The 26,839-nt window shown below is 39.6% G+C and overlaps 3 protein-coding genes across 3 annotated transcripts; 1 reads left to right on the top strand and 2 right to left on the bottom strand.

Moving 5' to 3' along the window:
* On the bottom strand, positions 1–5,137 carry LOC124265087. The gene is made up of 3 exons (XM_046699879.1): positions 5,056–5,137; positions 4,370–4,414; positions 1–509 (listed from the first exon to the last, which is right to left on the bottom strand). Exons 1-3 carry the CDS (start codon positions 5,135–5,137, stop codon positions 1–3), a joined length of 636 nt encoding a protein of 211 aa, XP_046555835.1.
* Positions 5,138–9,416: 4,279 nt separating this feature from the next.
* Positions 9,417–10,170, top strand: LOC124265086. Its single transcript, XM_046699878.1, has 2 exons — positions 9,417–9,598; positions 9,945–10,170. The coding sequence occupies exons 1-2, from the start codon at positions 9,417–9,419 to the stop codon at positions 10,168–10,170; spliced, it is 408 nt and encodes a 135-aa protein (XP_046555834.1).
* Positions 10,171–11,860: 1,690 nt separating this feature from the next.
* LOC124265085 lies at positions 11,861–25,787 on the bottom strand. Its single transcript, XM_046699877.1, has 5 exons — positions 25,740–25,787; positions 14,245–14,340; positions 12,876–13,062; positions 12,377–12,622; positions 11,861–11,997 (listed from the first exon to the last, which is right to left on the bottom strand). Exons 1-5 carry the CDS (start codon positions 25,785–25,787, stop codon positions 11,861–11,863), a joined length of 714 nt encoding a protein of 237 aa, XP_046555833.1.
* Positions 25,788–26,839: the final 1,052 nt, after the last annotated feature.

The raw sequence follows: 26,839 nt of genomic DNA, 5'->3' as shown, positions 1-26,839 counted from the left end.
TTAAGCAGCCAGCACATCGGCCCTGTACTGAATGGGCTTCCTGTTCATGCGGATCTTCTCCATCAGCTGTATCTTTGTGTCTGCCGGTCTGTAGTGAACACCACACAATGTGAGGAAATCCTGCATCGTCTTCTTCAGGCTACTCATTGTCGGTGTGATGCTACATGGTTCCCGCACATTATGGTTGCTGGCATTGTCCATCACTATGAGAGTGGGCTGATAAAGATTGGGCAACAGCTGATGTTCCATCCAATTCATGAAGACATCTCCGTTCATCTCCTGATGGTAATCTCCACTCGATTTCTTTGCCTCAAAGACCAACTCGCAACCGTCGATCAAACCTGTGTCCCGGCTTCCTGCACGAAGTGCAATCATTCGGTTGCCCTTCCCAGATGGTACCACGGGGGCTCTCTGTCGGTCTGTGGGTAACCACATATAGTCCGCAGAATGGTTCTTGTTGACCCAAGTTTCATCCAGGTAAACTATCTGGAAGCCAAGGGCACGGTATTCTGCCACAGTAAGAGGATCTCATGGAAACAATAGAGTACAGCTCTGTCATCACCACGGGCTTTGTACTTGAACCCCATCTCATGGAGGGCAATGATGAGTGTGGTTCTGGAGACGTTGATACTGTCCTTAATTTCCTCTCTGATACTCCTACATTTAGGTGGAATCTTCTTCACATAAAGTTTGTAGACCGCCCGTCTAACCACACAACTGGTCAAAGTTGTCAAGGATGGTTTTACGTCCCGGTTTTGCTTTTGGGACGGTCGATGTCTTGTCTGATTTGTTTACAATATTGCAAACTTGCTGGTAAGACATACCAACAGGTCTACAAGTTCAGTAATAAACCCCTTCTAAACTAATGAACGGTTTACCTCTGTCTTTCCCAAGCACAAAAAACTTATAAACCATTTGCAACAATCGACTGCAAATCGTTGACCATAGTGAACGCTGTGATAAAGATGTACATGCATGACGGGAAACTTTTTTATTAAGACTTAACATTTATATTCATTTTTCGTCAATGAGGAAACGATATTTAAGTCAAGTAGCACAAACATTCAACATTTATTTGTTTAAGAAAAAACATTAATTTATATTTTTGCACCACATGTGTTATTAGCATAAATTTAAAGACTATTTCAGATTTCTCAATGTTTAATTGATTGAAATAAAAATTCGGTACACTATAGTCGAGTTGATATATTGACAACATAGTACGTTTATCGACTTTATCAAAGTATTAAGTCTAAAAAGAATTTTCCTAGCATTTCCGACAGTACTTTAGTGATATTAGCATTCCTTTTTCGGAAAATAAATATACTGAACATCATTGAAAACGCACCAGTCTAAAATTGTCCATATTTTCATCAAGATGGATTTCAGCATGACAATGATCAATGAATGTAACTAACATGAAGTCGAAGGGCATGTCCAAGTGAAAAAATGCTTTTGAAACAAATTCCTGTCCACAGTATGACTCTTAATTCCAAAATGCATCAACATGCAGCCACGCCATGAAAAAAGCGCGAATTTCATTCTAAAATCATACTGATTGTGACATTAAAAGCAGGTGTATGAGAACCGATTCATATTGCTTCACTAACGATTCATGTGAAACGAGGACAGAGATGCCGAGGTTAACACCTCACGAAAGAGAACGTGCACTAGGCATGATTCAGGTTGGCAATAACAGCAGGGATATTGCTCGACAACTTGGACTTGGCCACTCCACCATCATTAGGCTTCATAGACGACATCAGTAGACAGGCAGCACCCGTGACCTTCAATGACCTTGGCAACAACGTGTTACGACGCTCCATCAGGATCGCCATATTGACCATGTCCATATCAGGGATTGAACACTGCTGACTGCCAGGACTGCTGCACTAGTTCAGGATTGACGTGGGGGTCATCAGCGCTGTCTCCATGCGACGCCGTCTACACGCTACATGGCTCCATGCTCGACGTCCTTACGTTGGACCAATTCTGACTGACAGACACCGTAATGAGCGTATACAATGGGCTAGCAGGCATTTTCAGTAAAGGTTACAACAATGGCATGGTGTGGTAGTCACTGACGAGTCACGTCTTCATCTACGTAATGCTGACGGCTTATTGCGTGTTTGGCGTAGACGTGGTGAACGTTATTCTGATGAGTGTGTGGTTCAGACAGACCTTTGAGTGGTGTGAGTGTCATGGTTTGGGGTGGAATAAATTACAATCACAGGACTGCCTTCACGTCTGTCAAGGGAAAGTTAATGCCCTTTTTTACCGTGAGCAGATTCCTCAGAATCACATCGTATCTGTCTTCAATCACCACCAAGCTGTCCATACTTTTCAACAGGACAACGCACGGGCGTACACAACAAGACTTTCCATGCAGTGTTTGGCCCAGCAATACATCCAGGTTATTCATTGGCCAGCACAGTCGCCAGATGTATCCCCCCATGGAGCACTTATGGGTAGGAAATTGGTCAAAGTCTTTCGCGGCGACAACAGATCCGAAACATCCTCAAGAACTCTATTCGGACGGTTATTGACTCAATGAGGAGACGTTGAACTGCATGTGTCAATGCAAATGGCGGTCACACGCGATATTGACTTTTCGATTTGACCCCACGTGTGTTTGATCCTTTCTGACTGTGGAACATTTCAATGAATGAGCGTCCTTTCTGTGTTGTTGGTTTTGTCAGTCGTCCATCTGTTATTATCCACTCAAAAAATATCAATTCCTTACACGTGCTTTTAATAATCTGAACTTTTATAAGTGGTGTGTTTTTTAATGATGTTCAATATATTTAGATTTGGACAAGCAGAAGATGTCCTTCATTTGAAACACACTCTGCTGATCACAGGTGGGGTATGTCAAAATGTTTGAACTGACGTTCATCAGCAGATGAAGATAGTGATTCACGTGAGCCAATTCCATGAAGCGATAACTATTGTCAATTCATTCGCTCTATGCTTAAAGGACAGCGTAGTCATGCGATATACTGAAATTGGGAAAGGAACGACAGGTGGCCTTTTAGTATCCATCTAGACGAGGTCACTCACTTCTGTCAATATGTATAAACGATTCAAGGTTTTCCGCGCAAAATATAATTCTAAAGCATCTGTCGGCGTAAATTCTATATACCAACTTCTGTGCTTGAATAACTGATAGTAATTAAATTCAACTTGACAATTGGCTCTCTGAGGCACGACTTATGCAGAGACCAGAACAGATATTTGCGACATACATTCTGTTGTCAATAATAGCATTTGGAATGATCTACAATAGACACAATGAGAGTGAATTTATTCATTAACCATTATCAAAGGTTCCTAAATATGTTGGGTCAACGTAATCTTCAGCAACCCATGTTTTAAGAGCGAACTAATGTGATTGGGTGGTTGTCCTCACTTACTTGTTTGATGCATGCCATCGTATCCCACTTGTGAAGACCGATGCTCATAGTGTCATGACCATGCTATGTGTAACTCTTTTGTGTACATCATTACATATTACTGGCACCCGTGAAGAGCCACCTCCTCGTGGTGGGTGCTGGGTAACGCTAAGCGCTCTTCGATCCCCCCGTTGTGGACCCGGGGGTATATTTGGTCCACCAACCCGTTTGCCGTGGGTTGCGCCCCTGTGTCGGTGGAGGAAGGGATTCTGGTGGTTGAGGGCACTGGTTCCAGGAACAGTGTTCCTTTGTCCAACACATCACTTCGGCCCTGACTTCACCTAGACGGGTGGTTGAATGGGCCCGGTTCAACCAATCAGCTGGTCACGCCATGCCCTGTGCATTGTCTTTCATATTGCACAAATGTTATTTCACTAATTGATCCTGTTTTGGGTATTGGCCATATTAATTCACAGAGCTTATATTGATTTCAAAATTCAATAAATTTTAAATTTGCCTAGAGTCGTATGCCCAGGAGGCGTTGGCAAATGGGCCAATCCAGTGGAATAGTTATTCTGTTAGTTCTTCTGCTGGAGTATATCATCTGAGTATCCTTGGTGCTGCAAGTTGGAGACACACTTGCTTTAAGCATTGTCCTTGTGATTCTCCGTGGTGGGTGAGTAGCTCAGATGATGAACTATACTACATTAGCTATGGCTTACACAACCCCCCTTAAAAGAAACAAACGTCAGCTTGACACTGATGATGATGATGATGATGAACCGCGACTGTCCAACTCAAATGAATATTGGCCACGATTTCTCGTTATCGAGACTCTTGACAAATCGCCTATTAAATTAAACCCTTTTGCCGTATCAAAAGGTATACATGGGATCGCAGGTGAGGTCAGAATTATCAAACGATTGGGTTCGGGTTCTCTACTTATAGAATGTAGCAGAAATCAACAATCCACCAACCTGTTGTCCGCTGGAGTTCCGGTCTCGGTTTCCCCGTACAGAACTCTGAACACAAGCAAAGGGATTGTCAGAGATAGAGATCGATTGTTTGCTGATATGACTCCACTTGACATCGTATCAGAAATGAAAGAGCAAGGAGAGTCTTTTGTTAAAGATTTACAACCCGAATAAACTCTGAAACAAAACCTAAAAATACTTATTTCTTCCATTTTTCTTCTCCAACCATTCCAAAATCAGTTAGAGCAGGATATTGCAATATCAGTGTTGATACTTATATTCCCAATCCAATGAGATGTTTCAAATGCCAGAAGTACGGACACGGTGCCAATAACTGTACTAACTCGGTAACATGCGCTCAATGCAGTGAGAAAACCCATGTTACTGAGGATTGAAATAATACCGTTAAAGAATGCATCAACTGCTCAGGGACGCATTCTTCTTTCTCTAAACAATGTCCAATATGGAAACAACAAATGGAGCTCAATAAATTTTTATTTACACAGAATATCAGTTTTGCTGATGCTAAGAAACTTCTTGTTCCCACACCAGAACCAAATACATCTTATGCCTCAAATACTAGAGCACACTCTGCCGTCAGTCACAAAGCAACTGTATCCACATCAACACTGTGCCAAACTGATCTGACATGGGTGGATGCAGAAACCCCTGAAATATACTCGCCAAACCAGTCCACTCAGACAGCTGAATCAGTTCCAAAAACAGCTCAAGTGCAGTCACGGTCATCATCTCAAGAACAATCACTGTCATCGTCATTACAGCCCATACCAAAACATCAATCACAAAATAATGGGAACCATCTTACAAAACATAAAGTCAAAGCCAGAAATGATTTGCACAATAGTCAAAGTAGCAGAGCCCCCAAAGGATCAAATGACAAGATCCAACTTTTTAATAAGTTCGGATCCTTAGAGGACATGGATGTGTCCGAAAACATCCAAATTAGGGCACATAGCTTATCGTCCTCAAGGAGAGCAAGGGGTAGATCCCCAATATATCCCACAAAAAGATAATGTCTTTTAACAATATTGTACAGTGGGACTGCAGAGGGCTAAGGAATAATTTAAATGATTTGCAGCTATTAGTCCAGGACTTCACACCATCAGCCATTTGTCTCCATGAGACATATTTAAAACAGACGGATACATTTGATGCATACCATTCCTTTTCATCACCAGGTGATCGATCGGGCCAATGGAGGATCTTCGATCCTTATCAAACAAAATGTTATCCATAGCCCTGTTATACTTAATACTGGTCTCCAGGCGGTTGCCGTACGACTGACGTTACATGTTGCGTTCACATTATGCTCTTTATACATCTCACCGACTTCAACTCTTCAGAAGACTGACCTTCAAAATTTATATGACCAACTCCCGAAACCTTGTATCATTATGGGAGATTTAAATGGTCACAATCCGCTCTTGGGTGGTACAACTACTAATGCTAAAGGTAAACTATTAGAAGACTTTTCTTCAGATAATGATTTATGCATATATAATGACGGTTCTAACACATATTTACATCCTGGCACAGGAACATATTCAGCCCTTTATTTATCAATTACAGACTCAGACTTATTGAGTGGTCAGTCCACGACGACCTGTGTGGAAGTGACAATTTCCCAACAATACTAAAACCAGTGAATCCATCTGATGTTCCTCCATCATCAAGATTGAACTTTAAGAAGGCTAACTGGCCTATATATGAAACTTACTGTGCTGAAAAACTCAAACCTGAACTTTTTCATGATCTTCCTGATGCCTTAAAATGTTTTTCAGATGAGCACAGACACATAGCTGACAAGTGTATCCCCAATTCCTCTGCAGTTCCTCATGTGCGTAAACCATGGTTTAGCGCCGAATGAAAACAAGCCCGCAAGGCACGGAAGAAAGCTGAACATTATTTCTGTTGTCATCCTATGGTCCACAATTTAAACAACTTTAGAATTTTAACGCCAAAGCACGGCGTACTTTTAAACAAAGTAAACACCAATCTTGGCGAAACTATCTCTCAAACATCAATTCGCGCACGCTGAAATCAAAGGTGTGGAACATGATCCAGAAAATAAAAGGTAAGGGCTCTAAATCTAGCATTAAGCATCTCAAAGATGGAGATGAATTATTAACTGATAAATCTGACATAGCAAATAAACTTGGAGAAACTTTGGCCAAACATTCTTCCTCATCTAACTATGAACCTGAATTCCAGAAATATGAAAGACAGCAGGAAAAGAAATCTATTAATTTTAATTCAGACAATGGGGAAGACTACAATGAAACCTTTTCGATACATGAGCTTCATACTGCTCTTGACAAAGCTCACGATACTGCTTCAGGAGCTGATGGTATACATTATCAACTACTGAAACACTTACCTGAATCATGTTAAGAGACGCTCTTACGTATTTTTTATGACATTTGGACATCTGGACAATTTCCTTCATCGTGGCGTGTAATGCTATAATTGTGCCCATCCCTAAACCTGGACGTGATCATACTGATCCTTCCAATTATAGACCAATTGCACTAACTAGCTGTTTTTTCAAGACCATGGAACGCATGATAAATAATCGACTTGTTTGGTACTTGGAAACCAATAACCTCATAACAGATATACAATGTGGTTTCCGTAAGAAACAAAAGTACTGTCGATCACTTGGTGCTTTTAGAATCATTTGTTAAAAAAGCTCTAATTAATAAACAACACACTGTGTCTATCTTTTTTTATCAAGAAAAAGCATATGACACTACGTGGAAATATGGCATTTTAAAAGATTTACATGGCTTTGGATTGCGAGTCCGCTTGCCTCAATTTATAGCCAACTTTTTAAATGACAGACAATTTCAAGTCCGCGTGGGTTCTACCCTGTTTGATCATTACAATAAGGATCAGGGTGTCCCACAAGGCAGTATTTTGTCTGTCACTTCATTAGCATTAAGATTCACAGTTTATCAAAGGTTTTAACCGATTCAATTGATGGATCACTTTTTGTGGATGATTTTAATATTTCTTGTCGCGGTAAGAATATGCATGCTATTGAACGGCAACTGCAGTTGTGTTTAAATAAAAGAAATAAATGGTGTCTTGAAAACGGTTTTAAATTTTCTAAATCCAAAACTAATTGTATACCTTTTTGTAGAAAATATAAACCGCATAAAGACCCGGAAATGTTTCTCAATGGCACTCCCATCAAAGTTGTAAAGGAGGCCAAGTTCTTGGGTTTAATTTTTCGACTCTCATTTAACGTTTCTGCCGCATATTAAATCCCTTAAAACTAAATGCCTGAAGGCACTTGACTTGTTGAAATTCTAAGTGGGGAGGGGATCAAGCCACTCTCCTACATCTATACCGATCATTGGTCCGCTCGAAACTTGATTATGGCTCCATCGTATATGGTGGAGCCTGCAAAAGCAACTTTTAGATTCTGTCCATCACCAAGGTCTAAGACTTTGTCTCGGATCCTTTAGAACTTCTCCTGTTGACAGTCTCTACGTCGAGGCAGATGAACCATCTCTTACACAACGCCGTATAAATTTGTCCTTTCAGTATATAACAAAAGTTTATTCTAACGAGTCTAACCCTGCATTCAACTGTGTCTTTAATCCTCTTTATGAGGATTTGTACAACAAAAAGCCCTCTCTTGTTCCACCTCTTGGTTTAAGAATTAAACCATTCATTTCTGCTGCTGGCATTGAGCTGGAAAATATAGCTCCTTCCCGTCTTCTTTCTTCTCCTCCTTGGCGGTTGGTTAGGCCACAAGTTGACCTAACATTAACAGCATTTAAAAAAGCAGAAACTAATGAATTACAATATAAACAAGTATATAATCAATTAAAAAGTAAATATAATATATCGTCTCGACTACCAAACGGCAGCTCCATTTTCACAGCAAAAGCTAACGCCATATTAACAGGTCTTAAATATATTAATTAACACCGCAAATATATACAATACATAATATTTTCCGATTCTCCTTCATGTCTTCAGGCTATTAAAAATCGTTCTTGTAAACATCCACTTTTATTAGAAATTATTGAATTGTATAATGAGCTTGCTACTGGCCAATGCGATATTGTCTTTTGTTGGTTACCCAGCCACGTTGGCATTTCTGGGAACACAATGGCCGATCTTGCTGCTAAGGCAGCACTCAATAAATCTGTGACACCACTTCTGATCCCATACTCTGTTTACAAAGCTAGCATTAGAACTTACATCTGTGATCTGATGCAGAAGAAGGGGACACCCAAGTAGGTATCAATAAATTACATGAAGTAAAACCCTATATCGGTTACACTTACTTGGGTTGTCAGTCCAGATTTGAAGAGGACATCATGCGACGATGTCGTATTGGCCACACTAGATACACTCATGCATACCTATTGAAAGGTGAGGATCCTCCGTTTTGTATCCCTTGTGATGAGAGAACCACGGTCAAGAATGTCCTGCTTGACTGTGTTGAATTCTCCATCATAAGGGATAAATACTTCAATGTGAAAACAGTTAAGAATCTTTTTAACACTGTTAATTTTCATTTAATTATTGGCTTTTTAAAAGAAATTGATTTAATGAATGAATTTTGAATAATATGTTCTGTACATACATGTATTTTAATTATTGGTAGATTTGATTAGTAACTTAGATTGTTAGTGGCAGTGCCCTCAAAGGGGTTTGAAGTAGCGTAAAATTATTGTCCTCCTGAGAGGGTACGTAAGTCCCAAAACATTCAAAGTAAGTTTAAACATACTACCATTTTAATCGTATAATATATGTTCGTTTAAAGGAGAATACTAACGAAATTTTTTTGATATATGGAAGAAAGCACCCTAAAAGTCACTTTCCGTTTTTAAAATTTTACAAAGAGTTTGTAAAGTCGCAATAAAAACGTGAAAAACGCCCTCGAAATTCCGCCTATTACGGAAACACCAGACAGTTAATGAGCAGAGGCTGGTATCACGTGACATGACGTCACATGTGCCTGTTGCCGATGGCTTCCTCTTTGGTTATGTTTGACAACTTGAGAGTGACCATGGATTCTGAGGCACTAAATGATGTTCCCGAAGTCATTTTTGACCTGGATGTTAGACCGTACCAATACGAGCCGAATTTACATCATGCAAGAGAAACTTCCAGTGAAGATGAAGGAGAAGAATCCAGCGAAACGGAGGCACCACTTGATGTCAACATCGGAAGACTCGGGAACACAGACTGGTAAGTTCGTCATATAAACAACTGTCGAATAATCGGTTTTATTGGTTCAGGTATATATTGTTAATGTGATTCATGAAGTACTAATTGCTGTCTAGAAGCAGTTTTGTTTATCCTACGCTGTCGGCACTTTGTCACATCTTATATCCCGGATACATCGTTCATAGGAATTCGTTTTGTTGTAACACATCGTCTTGTTCATACACGGCTTATGGGATATTATTCATAATAACATTCGAAGCAATAAGCACGTTTTTTGCTTGATTGATAAAGGCGTGCATATTGCTGGCGCTCGGCTCAATTGATTCTCATTTTAGATGTTTTCAATATACTTTAATATATTTCTTAGGTGTGACTGTGGTGAGTGCATCCCTATGCCAACTGGTCTTGAAAGTAAGTGTTGCCAGGAGATTCAGCAAACGGAACATTTGTGCGAAGAAGCAGCTGTGGAGTGGATCACTGAACACTCATATTTTGTGGACAATTGTCTGAAGAGAGGAGTCGTTTGGGTTTCATTACTGGAGTTTGTTCAGCAGGATGGACCACTTGACGACAACGAGCCAGTACATGAGTAAGTTATTATTATGAACTATTTGTTGCAAAGATGGAAATGAGGAATGGGATATTATAGTTAACATACTATTGGAGCATCTCGTCTTGGTAAAGGTACATTTATGAAAATATTTCCTCGGGAGATTCATAGTTTATGTTTTAAAATACAATTTTGCGAAGGCACCTACTAAATGAAAAGGTGATATCACTTCTCTTCAATTACAGGGCATACAGATACTCTTCATATCGTCGCTTCTCCAGACTGGTATACCATCGTCTTCCAAAGAAATGTAGGACAGTTCGTCCTCCATGTGTTTCGAAGAAAATTAGAGAGGCATTCTCAGCAGAATCAGACTCATACACCGGGTTCAAGTATGCAAAACCATGACAATCTTTGATGTTTTTACATACATTATTAATTTCCAACCTCTTTTGAAATATATTTGGATGAATATGTGAAGTATGAGCTAAGTGAGAAGACTTTCATCTTATCAGGTCTGTAGATAAGATTGTACTTTGTCAGTGAAATAAGTTGTATGTTTGTTTACCGAAATAGATTATATTGTCATATAAATGCCATGTCAGGTTCAGATGTCCCAGTCCATCGGGTTTTTTCTGTCGGACAATCAAATTTGTTGTATATCACACTGTACCAGTGTAAAGTTGACTTTCCAATGGTAAGTATGTTGTTTATTTAAAAAGTCATCAAGAAAATCAATCGGTATAGTGGGAAAATTATCAGGCTAAGTGATTTTACGTGTGCCACTGTACCGCAGTACACTAGCAAGTTTTAAGTTATTTCCACCCCTGAGGTTAATCCTTTTCACCTGCCAGATGTCAATGGTTTTGTATCATGCCTTTTTACACAGAAACAAATACTCTCCACTGCCTGACAATATCACTTGTATGCATGTACTATGGGTGTGTGAAGTGCAAATAAAGATAAAGTCAAAGGTAAATTTCACAAATGTATTCATTTGCATAAAACAACCTAACTATGTCATTTTCTGGTTTGAGGATGTCGTGTAGTCTGAGGCCAGAGATATAACAAGAAAACATTGCCAGATCATTTTCAGTAAGGCATAAATATAAACATCTCAAGTTTGTAACAATCATGGAGCAAAGTTTATTCATGAGATCACAGTGAAAAATGCTCATCATTCTTCTATATATGTTAGTTCTTTGTATATTTCATGTCAATAAAGCTCTTTAATGGCCAGTGGTCTCTTGTTCTACCTGACTAAGCTACCCCTTCTTATACATAAAAGATGTCATGTACAAGGAACCAGACAGCAGGTAATGACGAGGTCATAGACGCTCCATTCACACCCACAACAGTAATGCAAATGACATATTGAAAAAGTCAAGCAGTCTGTTGTCTTGAATTTACTCTATTTGGACATACAGAATCTTGACTTTCATTGGGTGACCAAGTCTTCCTTAACAAAGGGTTTAAAGCTCTTAAAGGAACATTCTGAAATGGTCAAATTTTGCTTGATAACTGAAAAATGTATGTCATTGCAATGGTTATTGAACATACTTCTACAAAGTGTAAACCAAGCATCACAGGTTCAATCAAGAACACTACATGGCAATAAGAGGCTTCTGTAATGTATTTATTGTAGAAATACTAAGTGAATATTATGAAATATTGTATGGGTTCTCTGCATATCTCACCTTGCCATCATTGCAGCATAAAAGTAGTGGGTGTTCTTAGGCGCAAAGTGATTTACCGACACTGTGGAAAACCTCCAATGCATAAGTCTGATACACTGGAGACTGGTTTGGCAAATCACTCACAAGGTAACCACTGCTGACAACCTCCATGAAAGCTTTGTATGGTTTAGAACCTGTAAAAACAAAATTGCTACTTCATTCATGTTATCATGGTTAATGGCATGTGTACCTTTATAGTATTTTAACACTCACTGTAAATTAATGCCTGACTGTGTGTATAACCGACGAATTGGTCACATATGAAATGCTGTTAATGTTCAGGGCTCGATTTAGTGCTTTGTTCCTTACACTGGTGCTAACCAATATTACTTCTAAACTTCTAAATGTAACATCTAAATAATTCAGTAGCATGTTTCACTAATTACATATTGCAGTGAAAGCAATGGAATTTGGCTGGTGCAACTTTTTATCTTAGGTTGCACCTGGTGCAAGTAGGTTAACAACTCTTAAATCGAGCCCTGATGTTTAAGTATATTTTTAAAAAAAACTAACCTTCTTTTAACCATAGTCTTTCCTCAGTCAGTGGTGCATGCTCGCACTGCTGGAACTTAGCTGAGTGTCCTTCATGTTTGTTTGCAACATGATTTGTGACTGACAACCATTTATCCACTTTCATATCTGGTTCATCTTTACAAGATGCTGCTACCCAGTACATATGGTTTGTCGTCGACTTGATCCAAGGACGGATTGCAGCACATCCACATTTTTTGGCTTCTGCTTCCAGTTTCTTCCCAATTCCTGGCATCAATTGGAATATGTAATTTAGTGGTAGACAACAGTTTTCATATCCAAACAGTCCACAGCACATTTCACATATTTACATTGGTTTATGTAAAATACTAGAAGCTAACCCAATTTTATCAGGTGTATTTTTTATGTTAACCATATGATCACAAGATAATTTTATGAATGCCGGCAAATAGTAATTGATGTATATCAAGAATCTGTATCATAAACAGATTAACACAAAATATATTATGTGTATCCTTACCTTTGGTTACATGCCAAACATCAAAGTAATGTTTCTTGTCTTTATGCTCCTCTCTCATGTATTTCTTCACTGAGACATGGCGATCTGTGATGACTTCCTTAATGGCACACCCTTTCTGTTTAAGAAATGACAATCCTCGCTTCAGTCCCTCAAGTTCCATGTGGTGTGAATTCTTCACTTCATTGCTCTAAAATGAAAGCGAGAACATATCAATCACTGAATTGTCTGCTCCAGATTTGATTTATTATAGGCTGCAGTTATATATATCTGGAATAGTGCTGCAAGCAGCATCAAGCACAACATGTCTTGTCAATATTGCTACCTTTTATACAAATCTTTATAACATGTGCAGCACTGCCTTGGGGTCTCACTTATTCTCACTCACCTGGACAAGCTATATATCCAAAATTCTTCTGTCGCGAAGATCCATCAAGGTGTATGTGCCATACTTCGCACAATGTCCTGGTGTGTCACATCTCCCATCACCTTCCAAAATAAGTGGATTCCCACCAACACGCTTCAACAAGCTGGACTGATGTTCATGCCAAACTTTTAGACAAGATGGTACTGTATAGCATCGCTGTATGTTGATGAGAGTACCCATGCTAAAAATTGGCATTTTCCTGAACTTGAACATTCTCAATACTTGGGTGGCACATCACCCGCTAAAAAGAATACTGCTGGCACACAGAAGATTGCCCCAAGGCATTGTCCCATGCATTGACTGACTGTTCCATCTTGTAGTGTGCCCCTTCAAGCAGTCTGTCTCCACAGTTATCATAACGCCTTGATGTCGCATCAGTTTCACTTGACAAGTCATGCCACAAAATGAACTTGAACCTGACTGATGTGAGCAATACTGGAATAGTTTGGCAAGTGAGGTTTCAGAGACAAGAAACTGTCTTTCTGTCTGGGGATTTGCTGACAAGTAGAGAAATGGTTCAGTTTCGTTATCAGTATCTGTATCACAGTCTGCATCAGTTTCACTTTCTTCCAACTCTGAGTATTCCTCACAAGCATCAATATCCTCCACTGCTTGGATGGGGACACTGCACACCTCATGCTGTTTAGATGAAACTTGTGATATGGGTGCACATTTAGATGAAAATAGCTTTAGTGGTGGCAATGATACAAGATCACATTGAATTTCTGTGGAAATTGTAGTGACTGGCTTGCACTGGCAAGGACTTGTAACTTGAATCCTCCGTGTACGCTGTGATGTAACTTGTTGCTGTGAAATAGTCTGGGTTTTCTGGTCGACAAAACGCGAACTAATGTTCAAATTGGTGGAAACACTGACAGACGCTCCAACTTTTATCTCATTAGTTAATGTGGAATCTTGTCCATGAAACTTTTCATGTTCCTTTACCTTATCTAATTCATAAGGCTCATTCCTGTCTCCATCAAAGGCTTTAGGTGGATTTGTTTCCGTGGTTTGTTCAGTATTGAAGATATCCCTCAGGATCTGCGAAAAATCGACAAATTCTCCTTTAATTTGTGGCTAGAGTATCTAAAATTGCTAGTGGCTGAGGGGATGGTGTAAATCCAGCTAGGGTAAATGCAGGAAGCAAATGTACTGTAAGTCCCCATGGGCCCTAGTATGGTGATCTACCTTCAGTTGTTGGCAATATATAGCCTGTTTTTACCTTGTATTGTCATCTATAGTTAAATTGTTTTAGATTTAATAACTAGTTTTAAATTCGAATCTGTGAAAATCTAGTTATTTTACTGTCCTTCGTTGACCATTACCATTACTTACTATGCATAAAATTAATTGTTCTCGTCACGATATGGCTGAAATATTGCCGATGTGACGTTAAATTTTAACTCACTCACTCACTCATTACATATTACTAAACCGAGGTATGCATACTTTTATGAACGTTACAGTAGAAGCAAGATGTTTATATGAATCTTGTCTAGGTGAGGTGAGGTGAGGTGAATTGGGTTGAAGTTCGTGCTTGAGAATATTTCGCTCATATGACGACGTGCATGCGTGTGTATGTGTATGTGCGGCTGCTTGTACTAGCCCAGACTTAAGCTGGTTTTATAGTGCTAGCCCACTGAGATACCATGCCGCAGTGAAGTATGAATATCCCACTCAGACACATTATACTGACTCCGAGCCGACCAGTCCTTGTTGTACCCATTAATGCCGAGCGCCAGGCAGGGACCAACGTCTTTTGGTATGACGCGGTCGGGGATCGAACCCGCGACCTTCCGCCCTCCGGGCAGACGCTCTAACCACTATACCATGGAGTCGGTAATATTGTCTAGGAATTTCTTTGAGTTGTCCATAAGAGTAGACACTTAATGTTCTATATTTTAAGCAGCACTCTTCTGTCGTAATTGATCTTCATCAAATAGCCCACTGTTCCTCTGTGATAAAGTTACAAATAAGACTAAATCGTTTCCGTGGACCTTCTTCAACATATCGGTGCATGTAAACGCCTATGCATGGTAAGATGTAGCTGCAAGAGGTTGAACCTGCTGCTTACTTTGGCATGTGGATCGGGAAGCATGTTTCCCTGATCTTGACAATGTTGACATTGACTAACATTTCAACCGGGACTATTAAAACAATAAATACGAAGGCAATGTTGCTTGCGTTATGATGACATGACTGTGTGTATATTTGGTAGTAAGATACCATAACGCCTTTCTGATCAGTGTGTCACATCTTTTACAATGTATTAATGATTGCCGGTGTAAAATAAATAAATAAAACCAATGTCGTAATATTTCACATTATAAACAGAAAAATGTTACACCATAATGTCACTTGCAAACCTTCCATTATGATGTCATATTATTATCCATCAGCTTTAAGGGTTTCACGGCATGTCAGTGCAATACTGACACTTATCAAAACATATCAGCCGAATTGTTGTTTCTGCCAGATTGTCAATAATCGCAAATTTGTATGATAGTTCATCAGTATCTTGGACATATTTAGTATTGTTGATACTTTGTAACGCATGAAGCTGCAATTATCTTATATTTTGCTGATCTAAATACAAAGTACCAACCTTTGTTTCCTTGTAATGGTTTTTCATGAATACAATGCCAACCAAAGGTATATATGATCTTCAAATGATAAAGCTGAATTATGAAAAACATAATTTTGGAAACAATTGTAAAGTTCAACTCATATTTTCTCATCAAATGCCCTTTCTATTAAACTTGACCTTTGACCGTACCAAAAACTATTTTTTGAGATGAGCATATATGTAATATTATTGTCCACATTTTTAAATCATGGTCTGAGCATTCCAAAACTATTTGTTTGATGAAAATCGGTCAAACCAAGCCAGAGTTATTAAATTAAATCATCCAGTTATTGGTTTAAAATATTGCCATAACTGACATGACATGTTGCACATTAAAAGGGCCCCTGCACGGTAGTCACGCACGATAGCTGATGACAACCGGCATTAAATCAAAGCTAAATCATTCCTGATTGTGAAAAATCACATCCCATTCGGTTGCCAGAACTCCAATACGTTTTTACCATTTTGGGGGTCTGGCTTCTAGACCAAACGTCCAATATTGAAACAACAACTTGAGATAAACAAATTAAATTTAGTGGAATCATCAGCTTTGCAGAAGCAAAAATAACGTGTACAAACTCCAGAATTGAAGGGAACATATGCGTCAATTACCAGAACCCTTTCTGATACATACCCCAAACTAACAAAAGTCATAACGGCATCAATAACATGTCAGACAGATTTGACTTGGGTGAAAACTGATACTCCTGAGAAGTTTTCACCAGAACAATCCACACACGCAGCTGCAATAATTCCAAGCAAATCTCAAATCCAGTCTGAATCAATGGGTAATCACGACTCATCTGTAGCACGTGCAAATATCCAAGTCAGTAAAAGTAAAACTAAAAGTAAACCAAAGCCAGAATCTTCGAAAAAAATATCAGACTTGACAGAGTATCAAAGGGATCAGATAATCAAACTAAATTCTATAATTAATATGGTTCACTTGAGGAGATGGAAGTGTCCGAAAACTTCCATCCACGGGCGCATAGCTTGTCACTCACGAAAAAACGTCCGCGGTAGAACCCCAATCATTCCCCAAAAAGATAGGTTATTCCAATAAAAAAATACAGTGGAATTGTAGAGGACAAATTTTAATGAAATACATTTATTCGTACATGATTTTACACCGTCATTATTCTGTCTGCAGGAAACTTATCTAAAACAGACAACCGGCTTTAAATCAAAGCTAAATCATTTCTGTTCATTGTAAATTTGAATTACGTCAATTCAATGGATATCACTGTTTTTCTCCTGCAGGTGAGAGAGCCTCTGTAGGATCATCAATCCTTGTTCGGCAGAATATTATCCATAACCCTGTCACACTTAATAGTAATTTCCAAGCCATTGCAGTGCGACTTACTTTACATGTTACTTTTACATTATGCTCTCTATATATTCCTCCTTCTTCAACACTTGTACAGGCCGATCTTCAAAATCTCTACGACCAACTCCCAAAATCCTGTATTTTAATGGCTGATATGAATGGCCATAACCCACTCCGGGGTGGTCTACAATCGCCAGTGGCTGAAGGGATGGTGTAAATCCAGCTAGGGTCCCTGTAGGTACCTTCAGTTGCTGGCGATCTATAGCCCATTTTTACATTGTATTGTCCAAAAATAGGTTTCTACTTTTGAAAGATATGTGCTAGCTAGTTTTAACTCATTTTGTGATAGTCTAGTAATTTTACTGTCCTTCGTCCTTCGTATTATATGTATATATTATTAACTTAGAACTAGCTTTAGTCACGATATGGCTGAAATATTGCCGATGTGACTTTAAATCTTAACTGACACAGTCACTCATATGCACGATATTTGCACATGCTTTTCATCAATTTGTTGCATGATCCTCATGCAATTCATCTGCATATGGCTTGCAGTTGGTTCCCCCAAGTTAGTGGAGAAATCAATCTTCGATGTAACCATACATATATACATAACATATAGTGAGTCTAAACTATTGATGGGAAGTATATAATAGACGATTCTGATGTCAGAGGTATATTTATCGGTGACGAAATTGTATGCTGATGATTTATGTATTTTTGATGATAGTGTGGTTGGGTTGCAGAGGAAAATCGGCATCTTGTTTAAATGTTGTATGTCTTGAGGGTTACAAGTTAACATGGAAAAACAGCTTTCTGTGTTTCGAAATGTGGGTTACCTTCCTAATTATGAAAAGAAATAATTTCCGATGGCATAAAACTAAAAACAGCAACATGAATTTAAAATTAGTACTTAAATCTAAAACATTTTAACTATACATGACATAGAGGTTATTAACCTCGTGTGTTTCCGTATCATTAATATCATATATTAGGAATAAAAATTATGTATTATGCGAGCCTTTATCATTAATATCATATATTAGGAATAAAAATAATGTAAGGCTCGCATAATACATAGAGTATACTAAACGACCTTCCATGTAATACCATTATTAAATGAGTTCATGATTTGGTATCAAACGAGCGAAAGCGAGTTTGATACTAAATCGTTCACGAGTTTAATAAAAATAGTATTTCACGGAAGCTAGTTTAGTGTTCTGTTTATTACTCTCCAACATAAATTGATAGAAACTGCCTAGAGTGTGATGACTTGAGTCATCTTTCCTCGAGTCAAGTAAGGTCTAATGCCATTGTGACAGAGATATTAGCATTGTGACGTCATAGCTGTAACCATTATGACGTCATACGTTAAGCAGTTTTACACTAGTGTAATACTGCCGTAAAAATATTACACTGCATTATCTTACACAGACGAGTAATATATAATTTTTATTCCTAATATATTATATTAATGATACGAAAACACACGAGGTTAATAATCTCTTTATCATATAATTTCATACTTAAAATTACTCTTAAAAGGAAGCATGGTCCCTAGTATGGTGATCTACCTTCAGTCGTTGGTAATCTATAGCCTGTTTTTATATTGTATTGTCACTCACTCACTCCAATATTTTAGATTTTATTACAAGTTTTAAATGGATATCTGTGATACACTAGTAGTTTTACTGTTCTTCGTCAACAGGTTTTTAATTTCTAACTTTATTGATCTTTAATATAATCATAAACTGTTCTCGTCACGATATGGCTGAAATATTGCCGATAAATATTAACTCACTCACTCACTCACTCACTCTTAAAAAAGTAGCAAATCGTACGTGAATTTTTATATGAAGAGAATCTCGAGCATTCGCGTAAGAATACTTAGCGTAACACAAAGGTGAAGGTCGTTCATGACGGCGGCATATGGTTGTGACTAGTCGCTAATACAGTGCAAACATAGCTCATGCCTAAAATAAGATCTTTCTGTCTAAAAAGAAGAACAAACTCAGGCAGGGTTTTCTTGGTAGTGTTTCTATTTTCATTGCGGGTGATCACCTCATCAATATCAGTTTCTGATACCTGAAGGAATCGATTCATCGTCTTCTTGGTTGTGATCCATATATCGAAATCCTTGGTTGGTACCTTTCTTAGACGATAGCCTGTCACTCATGCCTCGTGATCCTTACCTTCAATTTGAAGTTTTCTGTTACATCTTTTTCAAAGTCAATTACTGCCGTAACGACTCCAGAATATCTGTCATCAATTCTTACAGAATCACCAATATTGATAATTGGGGCAGCTTTGTTTGTTTACAAACTCGTCCACGCGACGTATGTTAACGTTTTAGGATTCGCATGGCAGGTATGGAGTTTTGAGAAAGTAGTTCGTGGATTGACGTAATTTGCATAGTTATCAGATTTGGATACCAAGTTTATCAGATTGCTTTATTGCACTGACAACACCCTTGTGATGAAAACATATAGTATGAAAATAGATTACCATCTTAAATATGTTACAGTTTGGTGTAAACTATTAAGAATAGCTAGTGATTGTTATCCTAAGTAATGTTATCATTATATACTTAGATTAGATTAAGTTGGTAGGATTATATGGGTTTCAAAAATACGTAAGCTTTCAAATGAGTATGGATTTGGTTATGTCTGGCTTTCCCAAGACATTGGAAATGTGTCATTATGTGTATCATTATTTAAGGTTAACTGATATTAGTATCAATATCATGGATTCATCCAGTCTTGTTCATTTTAATAGCATTATATCATCACATTTTAAGACTTATGTAAGAGACTTAAGAAGATATTTATGTTTGCTAAGATTCAATGCATTAACATTACGATGTAATAATAGACTGAAGGAAAGTATGAACTATGACGTCATTTCTAAGATGTGTAATAGTAATAGAAATAAAGGTGAAGTCCACTTCTTGTTTGAATGTGACAGAAATGTAACACAAAAAAACATATTTACCTTTATTGAATATTTTAACAAGTGCATGTAAACTCATAAAGTTTACTTCAAATGACATGTACTTTTACTGAATTGTGCCAAATGAGTTGAGATGAGTTGGGCTTTACGTCACATCGGCATTATTCCAGCCATATAGTGACGAGAACAAGTCTGCATTAATAAACATTGTAAGTACAGAGTCAAAATGAATTTTATTTCAAAAACATATTCATTACATTGTCATTTAAAGACAAGAAAAAGGCATAGCACTAAATTTAAAGGCAGGCAGTTTGTTAGTCACATTACACAGTTACAATTTATGATACAAAACAACTTCCCTCAGGTAGTTCACTATCAGATGAGCGCTCACGCGGGAGAACAGATCTTTCAGATTTGTTGCATCGTAGTGTGGGTCCCTTGCAGAGGATAAGTCCGTACATTCAAGCAGAATATGCTTGATGGTGAAAACCTCATCGCAAGAGACACACATGGGGGGGTCCATCCCCATCCGTTTTCAGCAGATAGTCATGTGTAAACCGACTGTGGCCAATACGACATCGTCGTAAAATTACCTCATCACGTCTTGACTGACAACCCAAGTAGGTATAACCAATTGTTGGCTTCAGTTCAGACAGTTTATTTCTTCCTACTTGAGTGTCCCACCTCTTTTGCATGAGGTCCCGAGTATAGCTTTTGAAAGTGTCACTGTACGGGATCAGCAGTGGAGATAAGGGCTTGTCAAGAGCTGCTTTTGCTGCAGCATCGGCTTTTGTGTTACCTGCTATGCCGACGTGACCCGGCAACCAGCAGAGGACGATGTCACATTGGACAGTAGAAAGGTCGTTGTAAAGTTCTAAAATGTCCAGAATGATTGGGTGACTTGAAGTAACGTTGTGAATTGCTTGAAGGCAAGATAATGAATCTGTAAAACGATGAAGTTTTAGGAATGATTCTGCTGTTTAATGTAGGTCAAAGCTGAGAAGATAGCTTTGGCCTCGGCAGTGAAAATGGAACTGTTGTCGGGAATCCAAGAGAAGACAGTCTTGGATCCAATGACTGTAGCACTGGCAACTTGGTCCTTATCCTTGGATCCGTCTGTGAAAATGGATCTATGTGTGTCATACTTGGAACGTAACGGGTTGTATTCCTGCTGGAACACCAAAGGATTTGTTTCGGACTTTTTGAGTTTAGTGAGGTAAGATCGACCTGTGATTTCGCCATCTGCCAGGGTGGCGAAGACAGGAGTCGGTAAGGTGCTATGATATTGAGATTAATTTTATTTGTAGATATGTGTGGATGAATTCTGATTCCAAGTGGTGGAACCAGGCTTGGCAGTTTAGGAAACAGGTTTTCATAGAGAGGGATGAAAACACAATTGTATGCTCGATTGGACTGAATTGAACGTACTTTAGTGATATACTGCAGTGAAAGTTTAATGCGGCATTGTTCAAGGGAAGGTTCGTTAGTCTCCGCATATCGACTGTCTACCGGAGAGGTCCTATAAGCTCCCAGGCAGAGCCTCCAGCCTTGGTGGCGGATAGAATCTAATTTTTCTAAATTGCTTTTGCAGGCTCTACCATAAACAATGGAGCCGTAGTCTAGTTTAGAGCGATCCAAAGATCTGTACAAGTGAAGGAGGGTAGTCTGATCCCCTCCCCACTCTGTATTTGAAACGACTTTTAGTAAGTCCAGCGCCTTCAAGCACTTGGTTTTAAAATATTTTATGTGTGGTAAGAATGTCAGGTGACGGTCGACCAGGAATTAGGCCCCTTCTCCTACCTTGATGGGAGTACCATCTAAAGAAGGTCTGGATCCTTGTGTGGTTTGTATTTATGATAAAAGTGAATACAATTTGTTTTGGATTTTGAAAACTTAAAGCCATTGTCATTGGCACATTTTTGGATTTTGTTAAAGCAGAGTTGAAGCTGCCTTTCTATTGCGTGCATGTTCTTACCACGCCATGAAATATTGAAATCGTCCACGAAAAGGGACCCATCAACACAGCTGTTCAAGACGGTAGTGAGGCTGTTAATTTTGATGCTAAAAAGGGTGACAGACAGGATGCTGCCTTGAGGGACGCCCTCATCTTGGTTGAAATAATCAATGTGGAACTTGAAATTGTCTGTTGTTTAAAAACTGAGATGTAAACTGAGGTAATCTGACCTTCAATCCAAATTCATGTAAATCTTTTAAGATACCATGTTTCCACGTTGTATCGTATCCTTTTTCTAAATCGAAAAAGATAGATACTGAATGCTGTTTGTTGACAATGGAATTTTTTATAAAAGATTCCAGACGCACCAGATGTTCAGTGGTACTTCGGTTCTTTCGGAAACCACATTGGAGGTCACTAAGGAGGTTATTGGTCTCCAAGTACCAGATTAATCAATTGTTGACCATGCGCTCCATGGTTTTACAAACACAGCTAGTTAGTGATATAGGACGTTGGTTTGAGGGATCAGTATGATCCCGGCCAGGTTTCGGTATAGGGATGACAATGGCATTGTGCCACTAAGGAGGAAAGTTGCCGGTTGTCCAAATGTCATCAAATATATTGAGTAGTTTTTCCAAACTTGAATCAGGGAGGTGTTTGAGAAGCTGATAATGAATATTATCAGCTCCTGCTGCAGTGTCGTGAGCCTGCCCCAGAGCAGTGCATAAGTCATGGAGAGAAAATGTTCATTGTAATCCTCACGATTATATAATTGACTGGTTTCTTTTCTTGTTGCGTTTGGTATTTCTGGAACTTGGGGTTATGATTTGTGGAAGAGGAGTGGTTTGCCAAAGTTTGGCCAAGTTTATTTGCAATTTCAAATTTATTTGTTAAAAGAGAGTCACCATCTTTGAGATGGCGAACACCGGATTTGGATCCTTTGCCCTTAATCTTTTGAATCATGTTCCACACCTTGGACATGGGTGTGCGTGAGTCGATTTTGGACACATATTTCCTCCATGACCGGCGTTTAGTTTGTTTAAATGTACGTCTTGCCCTGGCATTTGTCATTTTAACGGCATTCAGGTTATGCACAGAAGGATATTGTCGAAAGTAGTTTTTCGTCTTCTTCCCATTTTTCCTAGCTTGTTACCGGTGTGTATCAAACCATGGTTTGCGTATGTCGGGTTTGCAGAGGACTTAGGAATGGTTTCGTCTCCAATAGTATTTAAGATATCAGAAAATAGTTCCATTGGATCAGGAACACTACTGAAGTTGTCCGGTATAAGTTTTTCAGAGCAGAGACTTTGGAATAATGGCTATAGTAAAATTCCATTTTGTTGAAGGTGGTTCACCCGCGGGATTGATAGGAGTAAGAATAGTTGGAAAGTGGTCACTTCCACAAACGTCATCGTGGACCGACCATTCAAACTCGTTTAAGAGATTAGAATCCGTAAGTAATAGATCAAGTGCAGAGTATCTTCCAGGGGCAGGATGGAGATAAGTGTTTGATCCATCGTTGAACATGCATAGATCATTATTTGAGAGAAAATCTTCAAGGACCTTTCCCTTATTGTTTGTATCAGTACTCCCCCATAGAGGGTTATGGCCGTTCAGGTCGCCCATGATTATGCATGGCTTTGGGAGTTGATCATACAAGTTCTGAAGATCTGATAGGCGGACAGTTGAGGAGGGAGGGAGGAAGATAGAGTGAACATAGTGTAAACCCTATGTTCAGAGTCATGCGGACAGCAACAGTTTGTAGGGTGGTGTTAAGTGGAACAGGGCTATGGAGGATGCCCTGCCTCACCAGGATAGAAGTGCCTCCTGTAGCTTTTACACCGGGAGGAGAAAAGGAGTGGTAGGAACTGTACCACCGGATGTCACATTTATCAGTCCTTTTTAGGTAGGTCCTTGGAGACAAAACGCGGATGGTTTGAAGTCTTGAATCAATAACTGTAATTCGTTATAATTATTATTAAGTCCTCTGCAGTTCCATTGAATCATGTTTTGTGGATTCATGATGCTTCCGCTGGTGATATGTTACGTGAACGTGAGGAAGCGTTTGATGAACTCCTATTGGTGTCAGCTGGAGATGGAGTGACCTCCATATCCAGAGGTCCAAAGGAGTTATGGACCTCGATGGGGACCTCTAGAGAAGAGGTGGCCTTTGGTTTTGTGTTTGGCAGTTGCTCAAGCTGTCTCTGTAGCTTCTTTATTCCCCTTTTTTGGCGTGCTGTTTCTGTTTCTGGTTTTGGCTTTTGTTCTTGTGTTTGTGATTCAGAAGGTTTGACTTTTGGCTTTGGAGATGGAGTGCCTGAGATGGGCTGAGTTGTGTTGAGTTGAGTTGGCTGAGAAGACATGACCCATGTCAGATCGGTCTGACATGAGATAGTTGCAGTAGTGATAGAAGGACGGGAGACAGCAGAAGAATAGGTGATGGTTGAAGGGGCTACAGTTAAACTTGCAACCCTCTTCTTAGCTTCATGAAAGGAGACATTTTCTTTGTGCTTGATCTTTACGATCTCTGATTCGCTTTGCCACACGGGACAAGATTTGGAGTAAGCCATATGGTTACCACAGCAGTTTGGACACTTCACTTCCATAGTACAGTCATTGTTCTCATGCTTGTCACAACAGCGGTAACAAACAGCAGAAGAACGACAGGACTTGGAACCATGTCCAAACTTTTGGCAGTTGAAGCACCGGAGTTGATTAGGTACATACACCTCCACACCAATTCGGCAATAACCGGCTCTTATAGTTTCGGGAATCTTCGATCTGGCGATCGTAAAAAGGTAGGTGTTTGTGGGTTGAACCACACCGTCCTTAGTGAATCTCTTCACAGCTGTGACAGACTGCTGGGAAAGTTCCTGGACAATTTGTTCCTCAGTCATGTCACACAAGCACCGACCTCTGTCCCGTACAATGCCTTTACACGTGTTCAGTGTTTTGTGCGCTGAGACAGCAACCTTTACATTGCCAAACTCTTGTAATTTCAGTAGATTCAAGGACTGCTGTCTCCGAGCGCATTCTACTAGTAGAGAACTGGACCAGAGCTTTGTGACATTGGCAAACTCTCCGCAGATACCAGCTATACCCTTGGGGACTGCAAATGGGTTCAATTGCAAAGGTTGCTTGTCACAAGCTTCGATGATCAAAAAACGTGGCCAGTAATTGGGTCGAATGGGCGTACTCTCGTCAGACGAGGAATTGTCAGAGTCCACATGTGACCGTCTCCGTGGTGTAGTGGTTAGAGCGTCCGCACGGAGACCGGAAGGTCGCGGGTTCGATCCCCGACCACGTCATACTAAAAGACGTTAAAATATGGTACTTGTTGGTCCCTGCCTGGCGCTCGGCATTAATGGGTACAAGGACTGGTCGGCTCGGAGTCAGTATAATGTGTCTGAGTTGGGTATTCATGCTTCACTGTGGCATGGTATCTCAGTGGGCTAGCACTATAAAACCAGCTTAAGTCTGGGCTAGTACAAGCAGCCGCACATACACATACACACGCATGCACGTCGTCATATGAGCGAAATATTCTCAAGCACGACGTTAAACCCAATCTCACCTAACCTCACCTCAGAGTCCACATGTTTTCGTTTTGAAACGGGGTTTTGGGAAGCCATGTCGTAAGGAATGTGGTTCGGCATCCCCTCTCCCCACCCACCATGGAGTGTCAACAGGGACGATCTTATATTGCAGCGGATCTCCAAGCAAAGACCGGGGATACGGGGTTGTTATACTCCAGCGAACTTGACATGACATGCTGTAGCTGTCTACCAGATTAAAGGTCAGGATGGTTCGGCCCATGACAATCAATTAGAGGCGTACATAAATCTGAGCCTCCCGATTCCTCATGAAAAACTGGGCTTCTTTGCGAAAATACATTCGTTATGCACTGCTTGTGACCCTTAAAAATAAGAAACAGCCGCCGAAAGGCAAGCCAACGCCCAAGCCAAAGCCAAAGCCTAAACCTAAGGGCAAGGATGGCAAAGAGAATGAAAAAACTCGCAGCTACCAAGACGAGGAGCGTTTTGTACATGAGCCGATGGCCTACAAACTGAAAATAGAAGAACAACTTTATGTCGCAAGTTTGCAATATGACGCAAAGGATAAAGGGTAAAGGATCAAAATCTAGTGTTCATTATCTCACGAATGGGGACAAGATATTAAGTGATAGATAACAAACTAATAAGGAGAAACTTTAGCTCAACATTCTTCCTGCCACATTTTACACCAACATTCGAAAAAGCTGAAAGGGCAAGCTCATGATAGTACTAGGGGTCCTGATAGTGTTCATTATCAGTTGCTTAAACATTTACCTGATTCGTGTTTAGAGATTTTGTTAAATATATTTTATCAGATATAATCTACAGGTGGAGTGCAAATATTTAAATATTCGTATGTGACTCTTTCTGTGTGCGAGAGCTTGACTGGTGCGTGGAATGGAACTTAATGGATGTCTGAGGGGATCCGGTAGTCAGGCTCGCTGACGTGGTTGACACATGCCATCGTATCCCAATTGCGCAGATCGTTGCTCGTGCTGTTGATCACTGGATTGTCTGGTCCAGACTCGATTATAGACAGACCACCGCCATACAGCTGGAATATTGCTGATTGCGACGTTAAATGAAACTCACTCACTCACATCCGAAGGCCCCGAAATAACTCTGTTATC

Source organism: Haliotis rubra, unplaced genomic scaffold (assembly GCF_003918875.1).
Source record: "Haliotis rubra isolate DU_JTF1 unplaced genomic scaffold, ASM391887v1 Scf96, whole genome shotgun sequence".
NCBI lineage: Eukaryota > Metazoa > Mollusca > Gastropoda > Lepetellida > Haliotidae > Haliotis > Haliotis rubra.
This window is presented reverse-complemented; position numbering and strand designations above follow the sequence as displayed.

Excerpts from the sequence above, each read along its gene's own strand:
- LOC124265087 (XM_046699879.1), bottom strand. The coding sequence starts at position 5,137 with ATGACAGTGATTGTTCTTGAGATGATGACCGTGACTGCACTTGAGCTG. Across the intron at positions 4,415-5,055 it reads TCAGCTGTCTGAGTGGACTG|AGTTCTGTACGGGGAAACCG; the intron begins GTTTGGCGAGTA and ends GCTTGTGTTCAG. Across the intron at positions 510-4,369 it reads GGAACTCCAGCGGACAACAG|AATACCGTGCCCTTGGCTTC; the intron begins GTTGGTGGATTG and ends TTACTGTGGCAG.
- LOC124265086 (XM_046699878.1), top strand. The coding sequence starts at position 9,417 with ATGGATTCTGAGGCACTAAATGATGTTCCCGAAGTCATTTTTGACCTG. Across the intron at positions 9,599-9,944 it reads AGACTCGGGAACACAGACTG|GTGTGACTGTGGTGAGTGCA; the intron begins GTAAGTTCGTCA and ends TATATTTCTTAG.
- LOC124265085 (XM_046699877.1), bottom strand. The coding sequence starts at position 25,787 with ATGGCTTCCCAAAACCCCGTTTCAAAACGAAAACATGTGGACTCTGAG. Across the intron at positions 14,341-25,739 it reads GAAAACATGTGGACTCTGAG|ATCCTGAGGGATATCTTCAA; the intron begins GTGAGGTTAGGT and ends GATTTTTCGCAG. Across the intron at positions 12,623-12,875 it reads TGTTTGGCATGTAACCAAAG|GAATTGGGAAGAAACTGGAA; the intron begins GTAAGGATACAC and ends AATTGATGCCAG.